The sequence below is a fragment of the Vidua chalybeata genome, chromosome 1, assembly GCF_026979565.1.
Source record: "Vidua chalybeata isolate OUT-0048 chromosome 1, bVidCha1 merged haplotype, whole genome shotgun sequence".
NCBI lineage: Eukaryota > Metazoa > Chordata > Aves > Passeriformes > Viduidae > Vidua > Vidua chalybeata.
Window position 1 is genome coordinate 102,913,799 of NC_071530.1, and position 14,893 is coordinate 102,928,691.

The following is a 14,893-nucleotide window of genomic DNA, read 5'->3' on the forward strand; positions in this document are numbered from 1 at the left end:
AGGTGATGCCAACTGACTCAAGGGCATTTCTAACTGTTTTAACCTTCTTACTGTTTACACAGAGCAAAAAGTAGTAGCATTTTGTTTGGTTGTGATACTGAGTCACAGTACTGAAGTGAGTGGGACCTCTAAACCTTTAAAATTCTTCTCAAGCTCAGGTGTCCCAGAATTTGCAAGTGATAAATGGAAATTTAGAATCAGAAGAAGGCTAATAGATACTTGGGTCATAACTTCCTTTTTATTATAATGAATGATTTGGTGTGCAGACTGAGGCTGCACATTTATGCATGCAAATTTAATTAGGATTAAACCCAAGAGGATTTTCATTTACAAGACAGTTACTTCAGGTTGAAAACTGGTGATAGAAAAGAAGTTCAGGGGGAGATATTATTTAAGGAATCATATTAAGGGGGCATGAGGGAAGTCTACTATGGGTCCTACATCAGTAAGAACAAAAATGTTTAGTTTTGTTGATATTGGGGCACATCATAAGTGACAAGTGACTGAGGTCCCTAGTCTTTGACATGCCAGTCACACTGCCAGTACTTCCTTTATGTTGCCCTAAGCTAATATTATGTCTTAGGCAGCATATAAGCAAAACTGACAAGACACTGAAGTCTTCAATAGCTGTGGCTTGTATTTACTTCAGGTTTGAGCAAAGATTGTTCCCAACTGATGACTTCAGAAAAAAAGCTAGTGTACTGGTAGAAGAAAGAACAACCCCCAGACCAACAAGCACAATGATGCAGACTCCTTAACGTGTGGAAAAAGCTTTGGATGAGCAAGAAAAAACTAATTTCATGGTCTGGCAGGTTTGTTGTTCCTTGGCAGCCTGCCCATCTGTCAACTTGTAGCTCTTTTGCTTTGGTGTAAATGCTGTGACAATTTCTGGGCAGATTCTTTAACTGGCCAACAGCATACAAAAAATCAATACTTGCAAGACATGACTTGACAGAAGAAATATTGATTATAATTTGGAAATGCATGACAGAATACTCAAAATTACTTACCTTTCATATCAAGTTGTACTGTCTGATGCTGAAAACTAGCATGAAATCTAGTTTTCTTTTATTCCACTATCCCTTAGTTTGTTCTGATTGAAATAAGCAGTAAGTTACTGTCAAAATTGAAGGTATTAGAAATACCTGTGATAGAATTTTTTATTTTTCCCCAGGAAATGATTTTTTTTTTCCTCAGATCTCTGAAATCTGTGAAAGGACCAAGCCATAATACCAGAAACCACATTCATGGCTGGGATGTAAGCTATGAATTCACCAGTGTTTTTATGCTCACGCTGTCAAAGATGATGTGCATTCCTTTGGGAAACAAAGTAGCACATTTGTAGGAATGTCTGGTTGGGGCTGAAAACTCGAGCTTCTTCAGTTTCAAGCATCTGCACCCTGACCATGTCTTTGCAGCCTTATCCTCTCCTTAGTTTTCCAATCATTTTGTATATAGCATACTTCATACACTTTGAAATTTTAAATTTTTTTAGAGCTCAGGTTTTCTGCCCTCCTTTGGAAAAGAAAGCACTTTTTTTTTTACAATGTTCAAATTTCTGTTACATTGGGCCCATCAGCCTGGCTATATGCTGGTGTTTGGGAATTTTAAGGAAGACATGCAAGTTATGCCAGACACTTGCTCCTTAACCTTCACAAACTATATTGAGGAAACTAGCTGTGGGAGAAAAATGCAGCTGGTGTTCATTCTTGTATGAGCAAACTTTTGCTTACTTTGTTTCCAGTCTGAGTTTGATGGAATTTCATTAATTTGTAGTGTTATAACTTTATTAACTTTATTAATTTGCAGCGTTGTAATTATTTTCAATACATTTCTGAGCACAAAATACTGATTAGCACATCATCTAGCCTAAGGGACACCACAGTAGGTAAAATGCTTTTGCTGTAGTACTCTGTCTGCATTATGACCCTCATTAATAATGCTGAGTGCACATAAGCAACTGCAGAAAAAAAATATTTGGCAGAGAAGACTTTGCCATTTAGAAGAAGGGGCAAGGTTTCATCCTCTGTAGCTTGTTTGTGCTCTAACAGCTTGGGGAGTTCAAACAGAATGTTTTTTGTTACATTAACTGGTGTAATGAACTTGTTTTGTTGTCCTTTTTTTCTGGTGCACCAGTTGGATTGCTTAAGTGTGATTTGTAAAAGCTTGAGTGGATCAGAGCTGTAAAATAATCAGCAGACTGTTCTGAAAGCAAGTGCTTGAGTGTTCAGCAAATGGCTGCAAAGTAATCTGTTTTACAGATAACCTGAACTCATCCCAGGGTCTGATGTGGACTATATTTGTTTTTTGTAAGTGACCAGGCTCTGCAGTACAACAGACCAGGATCTTTTACTTACCTTGGTGTGTAATACAAACAGAACAGCAGTATCTGGAAAAAATACAAAACTTATTCTCACATGTGTTAACAAAACTGTCAAGAATTTAAGAGACATTATTCTACTCCAGTTGGTGCTGATGAGGTCTGAGGATCTGTTGGAAAAATGCAAGCTGCCAAGAATTCAGAAGGATAAGAAGTTTAGAAAATGGACTGTAGAAAGATTGAGAGGGTTGTTTACATAGTCTGGAAAAGGGTGTGTGATAACAGCTCAGGTAAACAAAAGCTGTAATCAAGATCATGACGATGAATGCAGCAAAGAGGACTGAAAATTTGTAACTTTTAAAGTGAAAAGCGTCAGAATAGACTTGTCAAGGATGTTGAGGAATATCCTCATTGAAAGCTCTTGAGAACAGACAAACTTATCATGCTCTTACATTAAAAGCTGATTCAATTAAGTAAATGCAATCTTCACTACCTAGTATTTCTGTGATTGACACATTAGTCAGCTTTGCTCTACAGTATGAGAAGAAATAGAGAATGGGTTTTAAGAAAAGATAATGGTCTGTCATGGCAGAGGTTTCTATAAATCTGAAGTAGTTTTATCTAAATATTACAAATTAAAGTTTGCAGATGTTCTAAAATACCCTAAACATACTACATAGTTAAATCCTGTAGACTTGACGTTTTGCTAGTAGAAATTCTCCTCTATGGTGAGCTACAGAAAAAGGCATGATCAGTTTTCACAATTTCTAACTAGTGGCTTGCTACCTAAGCTTATTGTGTAAGTTGTGGTGAAACTTTCAGCTTTTCAAGTGGATTAATGCTGCAGCTAACACATTTTGGGCAATGTCTCCACAAAGTGGATTATAAGGCAGGTTGAGTGTTAAACTCACATTTCTTGCTGACTGTAAGAACAGAGAATTAGTACCTTAATTCCTGTAGTTAGAAGTTAGCAATTTCAGCTCATTTATTTTAGGGAAACCGGCAGAGATATTTGATGTGATTACAGGGTAGGATTCTGCTGAAAGTGTAAAGAGAAGGTTAAACTAGGTTGCTTGTTGGTAAAATATAATGAGGGTAAATCTATTGAGCAGGCTAGGAATCTGAACCCAAGCCTGACAGTTCCAGGAGTTTTATTTAGTAAACTCATTTAATCTGAAACTTGAATAAAACGGAACAACTAAATTAAATCCATGCTTGAAAACAGTCTGAGAATGTTGGAAAGAATGTGACCTCGACTTCTGTATGCAATGCTATTACATATTTTATACATGATAATGCTGTGACATTTTATTAAATTTTGTCTATTCTGTTCTCCTGAAGTGCATCAAACTATTCTGAATAACTGTGTACTCTGTAAATGTTTTCAGTGAAGGGAGAATCTATTGCTTGTGAGCAAAATTCAGCAGTGCCAGCTTGTTATGAGCTGCTGATTGCCTCTACATTTAAAAAAAAACACTAGCTTGCAAATGAGATTAGACCCCTTAAAGTATTTCTGTGTTCTGAAAAATAACACAATAAAAGCTCATTGTTACTGAACACATCAGCTCTTTATGTTTTTTAAGTCAGATCTACTTTGTTCACTTGCAAATTACTGCTTTATTACACTCAGCACACAAAAAGGCAAAATACTTTGAGAGAAATCAGGCTATTGGCATCACTGAATGTCTCGATGTTGCTCACTGAAGTCTGGTTTAGAGTCTTCATTGTATGCACTGATGACCAATCCAGAAAACTTTCTGAACTCAGTCCTTGGCTTGCTTCATAGAATCTTTTGTGTTCATTTCCTATCCCATTAGTTTGTCTTCAAAAAAAGAAAACCCAACAAATACCTCCCTAATTATCCCTAAGCTTTCTAGAAATATCAGACAGATCTGTGAATCTGGATTCAGGAAGAAGCTGTCTTAAATGTGACATTTCTGTAAGAGTTTTGCCATCCTCAACATACAACAATATTGATCTGGATACCAAAATATATTACCTCTATTGTGCTTGTGGAATATATTTGGTGGTGTAGTGAAGCCCATGTAGAGTAGAATTCTCATGTGCGTCCTTCTGTTTGTGCAGTTTGTAAAAGAAATTATTTTAATCAGTTATGCCTCTGCGAGGAAGATTTTTATTCTTGGGGCTGTCTCCCTTTGCGTTCCATCTTTAAAAAGTAGTTTTACCCTGTGTGTCACATTGTGAGGATTCATACAGTTCAACGTGGTCAAAAACACAGGTCATGCATGTGTGTTGCCAAAATGCACAAATCCACTTGTCTTCTACACAAAAAAACAGTGATTAAATACTATTAATTTTCTGATTGAACATAATCATTAATCAGAAAATGCAACTGGGGTTTTGTTCAGATCTAGCTGTACAAAATGCAGCCAAGGGTCCTACATTGAGAAAACTTAAATAGAAGGAAGGGAAAAAGTATGTCTAAAAAGCCTTTGATAGATGGCACACAAATGCATATGATTTTCATATTTGCATTTAGTGCTGGATATGTGCTGTGGGCTGAGAATATGTGCTGTGGGAGAGTAAGTCTAATGTTAGACTGCACTGATGCTGCTCTGTCCTCTGATGGACAGGGTATCTGAGCTGGACAAAATGCTCAGTAAGTCAGACTCATTGCACAGCACTATGGAATTACTATAATTGCTGTGATCTGCTTGTGTGCAATAAATCAGGTGTATTCAGAATGAAGCAACAAATATGCATTGACTGCAGAATCCAGCAAATGCCCCAGATTCTTGAAATGCTTCTTGTTGAGAATTTCAGGGTGCTTGGTAGTCTATATATGTAACAAAGTTAAAGCCTACAAACTCACAAAGAATTAACTTGAGTCCCCAGGAAAGATGATGATATTTACATCAGCAACAAGGAACTTGTGAGGACTTCTGTATAATCTGGTTTGAAGTAGAATAATTCCTAAAGAAATGTAGGCTGTATGCTCAACCACTAATTTTACAATAGAAGGATAGCTGTCCTGGCTAGAGGTGTCTTTTACTTAAGCAATCCCTGATGACCTGCATGAATTATCAGTACTTTGAATCTGCCCCAGTAAGCTCCATGCTTCACCTGTCCCTGTTAATTTGAAGAATCAGAGTCAATAGGTATATTGAAGCACATAAAACAGAAATTACCTCGTCTACCTTAAAGCTTTTTGCCTGTCTTCTTTTTCCCTGGCATACTGCATGCTGACCAACTGTTCATCATTTGAAAATGTTACAACTGGCTTCATTATGAACAAGCCTTTCTTGCTGGAACACTGATGCTATGTCCTTCACCATAAGGTCTGCTTGCTAAGCTGTACATACAACAAATCCATCTAACCTCGTAATTACTTCTTGTCATTTACTGACGGATTGAACAGTGTAGAGTGTGGATGTGACAAATTTTGCACTATTCACATTGCAGGTCACCTTACTAGGAATGTAATTCCCTCCACTTCCTCTGAGCTTAGGGTGTTTTGTCTCTCTAGGAAAGCTCTGAATGACATAATTCTGACAGTACCCACTCAGATTTTCAGTTCTCCCTTACTGAGTTTTAGTCACGCATCTGGCTAAAACCAAGTCCTTACAAATGAGAGCAACTTGTTTGAACTTTAATGAAAACATTGTGCTTAGCTTTTGTGCTGAGCTGTAGTGAACCAATTGTTATTCTTTCTCAAGGTCAAATTGACATCTATACACTTCATTTTCTGGCACTGGGGTGTGTGCAAATCTCTGGTTTGAGGCAAATGAGCATCTGAGTAGCTGGAAAATAATGAAAGAGTTCACCTTACCATGAAAAGGGCTGGCCAGAAGTTAGAAGTAAATGAGTTTAGTTTAAAAATTCTTCCAGCTTTTCTCAGGACCACCATAGTCTCTTGCAAAATGCTAAGCAGTAATTCCCATGGTTTTACATGGAGCACTTGCCTTCCTTTCTAGTGGGAATAATACAATAAATCCAATTTAATCTATCATTTGTGCTATACTTTAGATAGAAAACCATGGAAGTTAAATGGATGAAGGGTCTAGAGGGTAAGTCCTATGAGGAGGGACTTAGAGGGCTGGGGTTGTTTAGCCTGGAGGAAAGAAGGCTCAGGAGAGGCTTTATCACTCCCTGAAACTACCTGAAAAGAGGGTTGTAGCCAGGCAAGGGTCAGCCTATTCTCCCAGGCACCAAGTAACAGGATGAAAGGACATAGCCTTAAGCTGTGCCTGGGGAGATTCAGGTTTGACCTCAGGATAAGAATTTCTTAATGGGAATAGTTGTTAGGTATTGGAAATGGACTGCCCAGGGAAGTGGTGGAGTCACCATCCCTGGAGGTATTCAAGAAATGACTCTGTGTGGCATTGGTGCCATGGTCTAGTTGACGATGTGGTAATCAGAGGTTGGACTTCATGATCTCAAGAGATCCTTTCCTAAGGACTTAATGATACTGTGATGGCCTTAAAAATGCGAATATCATTCACTGAAGTTTCAGTTTAATGAAATATGTTATCTTCTGATGGAGTTTTATGTCAGTTATGGACACTTGCATTTTACACAAAGATATGATGACAGTCACCTGTTTATGTGTAAATGGCTCATTTAAGTGACTGATTCTGTGGTTGCTCATCTTTATCATACCTACTGCTTCCTACAAGGCATAAAAATATCTTAGCAGATGTTTGGTTTTCTGATTTTTTGGGGGGAGAGGGGGGTGGAGAAGTAAGGGAGAAGGGAGGTTGGCAGAGCAGCATCTAAGAGCTTTTGAACTCGTAACTCTGAGTACCTGACTCTCCTTCGTAAAAGAATAAAGAGGAACAATGTTCTTTGAAGATGCAACTCATTTATTTGAAATTTGCCTTTTTTCAATTTCATTTCTTCCAGATGCTTATTGTTTCCTAATAGATCATCTCCAACACTATCCTTGATCTTGCCTGAAATCAGTGGCTGCACCTCTGCAGTTTGCTTTAAAATTTAATTACGGTAGAGAGATTCAGAGGTGAACATAGTCATCTAGGATTTGAAGAGATGCAGTACCTTGCAGGACAAAGCTAACAATCTCTTGTTTTTTATTTGGATCCTGGGGCAAAACTCCAGTGCAACTCACTTGGATTGAAGTGCTCTTTTTTTATGTCTGTGGGACCCAGAAAACTCATCATGAGATAATGTTGCTATTCCTTTGTCACAAGTCTGTTGACTGAAGGTTGTTGGAGGCAAATTATTTCACTGTAGCAAATGGAAAGAAATGGCAGGGCTACTGTGTGAGTGAAGGTAATGGGTGACCTGGGAAGTAAGGGATAGCTCATGAAGACAGGCTGGTAGACCCCTGCATAAACAGTAATTAATACTGAATAAGAAAGATTTTATATAATTGGAGAGCAGTGTTAAAAATGGTACCCTCTTCCACTACTGAGCCTTCTTGTCGAGTAGGAAAACAGAGGCAGCGTTTCTTCTTTGGCTCCAGCTTTACATCTGGAGATGCACTACACACATACTGCACAAGGTGAGAGAAGCCTGTGCAGAAAATATCTTACTGGCTGAAGAGCCTCACTGGAGTAGTCATTAGGATGTCTTCAGCATCCTCATCTGCATCAGATTTATGTGTAACGAGAACAAGGCATCTGACCTAGTCTGGATTTACCATAAATGAAGTCAGGATTAAAAAAAAAAAAAGCTCCATCTCCCTACTATTATATTTCAAGTATAGTACAATTGAAAACACACAGTTCGTTATTCATACGGTGGTGCAGAGGGTTAGGATTTAACCAAATTTTCAATAGCTGAAGGCAAGTCTTAAAAAACACTGAAACTTTTCTCTAGGATTTCTAGGGTAATACAATTACTGGGCAAAGACACTTTAAAGGAATATTGAATGTAACCTTGTTAAATCACAGAATTGTTAGGGTTGGAAGGGACTTCTGGAGGTCATTTGGTCCAATGACACTGCCAAGGCAGGTGGGTTTTGAATGTCTCCAGAGAGAGACTCCATATCCCCTCTGGACAGCCACTCCATTGCACTGCCACCTTTGGGGTGAAGAAGTTCCTCCTGTGAAACTTCTGTCTTAGTTTGTGGCCATCATGCCTTGTCCTGTTGCTGAAGAGTGCTGAAAAGAGCCTGGAACCTTCCTCTTGGCACCCACCTTTGAGATATTTATGTGTATAAACAGCTAAGGAAAGCAAAACTTGAGTATTACAGTTTCTTTTGATGTATATTGTGGATAATGAAGTAAAAGAATTCATACAGTTTTACTAGTGGAATAGGAATATATTTCCACAAATATGGCTTGATTGTTATTTTTTTCAGATTTCCTTTTAACAGAAGACAAATGATTGTAATACCTTACTATTGCAACACAAGCAATTCTTGAGGCATTTTTAATGTGCTATACCAAGGTTCTAGCTTTGATTTTAGCCCACTGGGTTTAATCTCTAAAGACAGAACTCCTCTTTCCAAAATTGTTTCTCTTTCAGAGTTACTTATGAGTGGAAATGGAGCTTCTCTGTTACACCATAACCATGCAAGAAATAAAAGCTTTTTAGCTCATGAAGGACAACTGGAAGCTGATTGAGAAACTGTGTTTAACTTCTATCACATACAGTATTCTAGAAATTTTATTAGTAGCTTTCAAACCAAAGTAAAACTTTACTCCTTTTAGAAAAAGTGAAGGATTTTTGGTCAGGTAGCTGTAATCTTGAAACTTAGTCTGTTACATTATTTCAGTGCACAAGAGTAAAACTATTTGAAAGTACACTGAAGTGTTTGTATAAAGATTAATAAGTGGCAAGCAAAATATCCCTTAGACTTTACAGGGACTGCAGAAGAGGCCTGTAGCAAAGGTCTAAAGTTCAGTCCTTAAATCTTTCAAGTCTGGAGTGTCCTGTTCAGGCCAGTGGTGTTGCTGCTGCAAAGAGCTTGTGTAAATTGCCAGTTTCCACACCAGCTGTGTGTGTGCTCTATAATCCCTCTTTGATTCTGGCAGTGGGCCAGTTGTCCCCCAGGTTTTGACCAATTCACTATGCAAGGGAAGATCTAGTAACTGGGAGAGTTGGTTTGCAAACTCTTGAGTTCCTCAGCATAAAGCAAATGTGGAGTGAAATAACAGGGATACTGCTGTCAGGGTGCCAACTTTGCATGCCTTATGATGTGGCTGATAAACATTATTTCTTTCAAGGCCTGTTTCCTGCCATTTTGAACCTGGCCAGCAATGCTCACATCTCCACCAATGCTACCTGCGGGGAGAAGGGACCAGAGATGTTCTGCAAACTGGTGGAGCACGTCCCTGGACGACCCCTGCGCAACGCCCAGTGCCGCGTCTGTGACAGTCACAGTGCTAATCCCAAAGGCAAGCTTCACATGTTTTGGATTTTGTTTGTTTAGTGACTTTGTGTCTTTTTTTAACCCTTCCCCTTAAATGCAGTGTGTACTGCAGTCAAATATGTTTTGGTATTAGTCTTTGTACTATGTGAGTGCAACTACCTTGGAGCAAAAGGCTGACAAAGTGTGAGCACCGTGTATCACCACTGAGCACTGCAAGATCCAGTGACGACCTCTTTGTCTGAGGGCAGATTTCAGCTTTTACTTCTTTATGACAGGAAGAGATTGTTCTTTGTGTGAAAGAACAAATGTGCTGGGTCAGAAAAGTTCAGTGGGATTTATTTTCAAGAGATGTTTATTTTTTTTTTGCTTTGAAACAGAGCAGCACCCAATTTCCAGTGCAATTGATGGTACCAATAACTGGTGGCAGAGTCCCAGCATTCAGAATGGAAGGCAATACCACTGGGTCACCATCACTTTGGATTTAAGGCAGGTGAGTAACATTTATGTGAGTGTCATTCAATGGATGTAGGATACAAGCCAATACAAATTGATTGCAGCTCTTCTGTATTTAGATAAAACAAAAAAGTTTTTAGTAAAAACTCTCATCCATGTTCTTTCTGTCTTGGTAACCAATTCCATCTGTACCGATTCCTTTGTCGTGGCAACTTCTAGACAAAGAAGATTTGCCTAACCTTCTGTCTTTTCCTCATGCTTCTGTCTTTCCCCCAGCAGTCCTATGAATATTATTTTCCTCCACCTTTTAGTTCTTAAAAGTTACTTGAAGTCTGTGTTTTCAAGGACCTATTTTTAAACATGAGTGTTTTCAGGGTATTGGCCAAAGCACACATTTTATATGTGAGGATGCTTCTGGCTGATACTGATCATCATCTTGTTGGAAGGAGCACTGGAAAAAAATGTTCTAAATGATATCTTCTAGGAACTTTTGCTGTCTGCTGTTCTGCAGAGCTGGGGTTTGAATTTCTGAGACAGTGATTTGTGACTCTGGGGAGACTGGAACTGCCTGGGCAAAAATTGGTGGTCTCTGTTTTGGTCACTCTACATGGCCAAACTTGGAGGGATTTGTCGTTCTTAGACAGGAGCATGCTAAACTGTACAGGGCATTTGCTAATATGTAAGTTTGTCTGCTAGACATACAAGTATCAGAAGTCTCCTACCCTGCTCCAAGAATAGACAAAATAATTGGTGAAGAAATGTATTTTTCTTGGCTTTTTGTTGTTGTTTTGCTTTGAACAGATCTATATGCTGGCCTACCTAAGTTGTTTGAAAATCATAGCTCAACAATTCCTTATTAATATGGGGAAGCCTCCAAACTCTGGAAGAAGCAGCTTTATTACTTACTAAGAAATGCATACTTGAGGTGTAGAATTGGTAAGAAGCTTTTGCAGGATCTCTAGACCCTGCTTAAAAGTTCTTTTAAAGATTAAAACAGAGGGTTTAACTTTGATGTTTTCAAATAAAGCATAGATTAAGCAGGTGCCTAGTTTACTCTTTAATTAGAAGGCAGATCTGTTAGGATAATGATCACAGGGTGCCTTTTGTCAGTGACAGAAGGTTTGGATGTGATGTTCATGTTGTTTGAAGAGTTAACTTTGTGTTTGGTTTGTAAATGGACAAACAGGAAGGAAAAATGAAGGAGGAGGGGATGCCTTAGTTTTTATCCTCCTAGAACAATTTCACTTTGGAAACAGACCAGCTGAGCTGCCCTCTGAATCATTTATTCTTCAGTCTTAGTGCTGTTGATGTTTTAACAAATACATATCTTTCCTCTCCTGACCCATGCTCAGTTTCACTAATTTGATTTGATAAGTTTCCCCTAAGGGGCCTTTCTTGTGTGTTTTCCCTAGAGAGTTTGAGAGAGAGAAGGCATCTAGGGCTATGCAAACTGAATGTAAATTACTGCTCTGTGAGAAAGGATTTGGTTAATAGAGATTGCTTGAAGTCAGTGAGTTATTAGAGCTGACTTGGTGTGATTACTTTAAACCAGTCAGCACAATAAAGGAAACACAAAAGATATGCATATGAAGGACCTTAGTGGTTTTATAGTAATTGTTTACTTCATACATTTGTTTCAGAATTACTTAAAATAGGGCCTGTAAAAATATTTCTGAAAGTCAGTACCGGTGTTCAGTACAACTTCATCATTGGTGGTTTTTTTTTTTGTTTTTTTTTTTTTTACATTTCAAGAGTTGTGCATGACATCTATGAAGTACCATATTAAAGTAAACAAGTCCTTCAACTTTCTTTGCTGGAGGATAGAATATATTCACACCTTTTTGTGATGTTAAAAATCTGGTCACTATGGGTGGTTTTTTTTAGCAATTATTATAAGTTCTAGGACTAAGAGGGATTGATTGTTTCTTGAGATTATTACCAATGTCCAGAGATATTAGAGATATAATCCAAGTAGTTGGGTTGGTAAATGATGAAACATACTCTTGTCTGGCAAATATGGGGAAGATTCCCATAGCTGGTGAACACTGACTCCACTCCAAATTTCCTAGGTGAACCTCTATGACTATTCATCCTTTGGCTTCAAGTTGAAGGGAATAAAGGATATTCTTTTAGTTAATATTCTACCTTGTTCTTAGTCTATTTAGTCTAAACCCAGCTGTACTACAGAGTAGTTTGATGGGCCGTCAGTAACAAAAGAGGACTAGCTAATAAAACCAGCGTTGAAATTGCTGGTTTTATCTTTCTCCTTTGCAGAATCTGTGCTATTTTTAGCTAATATAGTATTTTATAAGGATAGTGAGTGCTTATATCATGATTTTCTAGGTCATATACATCATGACAGCTAGGTACATTTATTCTAGTGTGCCTTTCAGTCTTTCCAGCATCCACATATATGATAATCTTTCCTTTACACACCCTATACCACTGCCTCCTCCTCCCCCTTTCCAGTAAATGTATGGCAATGATCCAGAACTGGGGAAAGAGCAGTATAGCAATGAGGTGTAGGATTGATGTACAAGACACTAAGATTTGATTTATGACCTTGTGCTTCCTACACTGGTAGTTCTACAGAAACAAAATACACAGCAGTGGTTTTCTATAAAAACGGCATTTTTTGTCTGAGTTTGACTCCTCTGGGCAGTTGCACTGCGAAATTACAATTCTAATAAATCTTGGCTATAGTATATTTTACTGGTGTGATTGAACTAGCTGTAAAATATTACTCTATGACACCATTAAACAAAGACTACTTACCTCAGTTTTATTGCTGTGGTTTGGACTTCTAAAGGTATTTAAATGTACTCTGTGTCCTCGGTGTAGCAGAAAGGCAGATGTTTGTATATTAAAAAGTTCTTGAATTGCAAAACAAGACTAGTTCTTCTTGGAAGACCCTTAATATTGAGTTGAGTTGAGAAAACAACTCCATTTCTGGTTAAGTCATAGCTTATGAATATTCTATGAGCACTGGATTACCACTCAGAGGCTGATGTAGGAGTAATTTGTAGTTTCTGCTATTACAAAGTTAAAAAGAATGTAAATATTATAATATGATTTTACCAGAGCTTTCATCTTGAAATCAACTGGCAAGAACAGTTTTCTGTAAAGATACATGGTTTGCTGATGTCAAAAAATTGTATTCTGTTGATTTTACAGGACTAATGCTGATTTATTGTATGTGGCATGCTTCCTTAAAAGCCTTTTGTAGCTTTGTAAAACTGATGATCCAGAGTGTTCATCTGTACATTCTTACAATAAAATTTACCTTCAATTCTAAATTAATGTTTGCACATAATGAATCAAAATCTTGAGGAAAAGATAATTAATGAGACTAGAAGGTCTGCTGGATTTAGTGTATTTTGCACCTTTAACATCACAGAATCATCAGAGAAAAATGCTGCAAACAATTGCTAGGCTTCATAGTGTCTAAGAGGATGAAGCTGTCTTTAGCTCTTAAAAAGATATTTCTGTAAACAATATAAGCTGATAAACATTCCTTCATCTAGTCTCCTATTCTGAGAGTATTCAAGAATAATGCATTTGGTGTTGGTGGATCAGCATTCAGGGAAACAAGGTTTTTAGAAAGTCTACTTAAAGCAGAAATTTCTTGTTTTGTTGGCATTGCAGCTACGAGAAAAGTTTGTTAGTAGAAGTTTATTTGGCCGATCTTAAAAATCAGGATTGAAATACCTGTAAAATGGCACTTCTAATATATGGCTTGGGAATTGCTAACTTGCTTTGACTTGTCCTTTTTACCCTTGTAGTTCAATAAGGAAATTAGTTCTGAGAAAGTTATACAGTCAAATAAAAGTGTACAAATCATTAGCTCTTGCTCAGGTTTATCACGTGGCTGATTGGTAGGCACTGAATGAATGTGGAAAGTGATAAAAAACTGCCTTTGATGTTCAAACTTGAAGAACTTATAAAAGTCAAATTCTTTTAAAAAGTGCTCAAAGGAAAATCAGTTTTCATTACATGGACTTCTTGCCCTATTATGGGTTGCAGAGTCTGTGGGATAGAAGGTCTGAAAAACCCCTACCTACTGATATTCCTTAAAACATCCTCATCTGTGAGCACTGTGGACACCTTGGTCCCTTCCTCCAGCTTCATTCCCTTGCTGGGAAACATAATCCCTGAGAATAAAGCTCCTCCTGGTAGGTTGTCTTGTGACTTCTTCAGTATGAGAACATTTATACAAAATCCTTTATTTATTTATTTAACCTATATTATTTCAGGGGCTGACAAATTTTCCTGAAGTTATTGATATTCATTATCCTGTAAATTTACCTGTGAAGTAAAATGAGAAACCTGTGAGCTATGTGTGTAAATGGAAGAGTTAAGAGGAGATTTAATTTGTTGAATTGTGCATTGAATTTGTGCAGTTGCTGTGAAAATGTTAATATTTAACTGACTTTTCCCTCCACCCCTCTCACCAAGGAACTTGATATTTAAAATAAGTTTAACTTGCATAATCTTGTGAATACCTTTTACTGCAGCAGTTATTTTGTGATGAAGGATAGCTCATTGTTACTAGTTGGAACTGGATTTAAAACTAGCCACATCAGCTGCAGATTATAATGGGTCTTGAAAAATCTCAAAGTAATCAAAAGTGGATCATTTGTTGCTCAGCCAACTGTGTAATAAGTAGGGAAGCAGTTTAGTTGATGACAGCAAGCAGAGTGGGGGGAAAAAAAATAAATAAAGGACATATGAGAATTTTTGAGGGAGATTTTTTACCAGGGTATTTGAAAAAGGTTTGGGTTCCAGACTTGCATCTTTTATGCATTTGAGAAGGATTACTGACT

The 14,893-nt window shown here is 37.7% G+C and overlaps 1 protein-coding gene across 1 annotated transcript in view; it reads left to right on the top strand.

Annotated features, from left to right (window-relative positions):
• The window catches only part of LAMA1 (laminin subunit alpha 1), a 99,130-nt gene that overhangs the window by 10,703 nt on the left and 73,534 nt on the right, over window positions 1-14,893 (top strand). Inside the window, exons 2-4 of the mRNA XM_053941635.1 lie at window positions 6,459-6,477; window positions 9,469-9,642; window positions 9,995-10,107. Coding sequence (XP_053797610.1) covers window positions 6,459-6,477; window positions 9,469-9,642; window positions 9,995-10,107 — 306 coding nt within the window. The remainder of the gene's footprint in view (window positions 1-6,458; window positions 6,478-9,468; window positions 9,643-9,994; window positions 10,108-14,893) is intronic.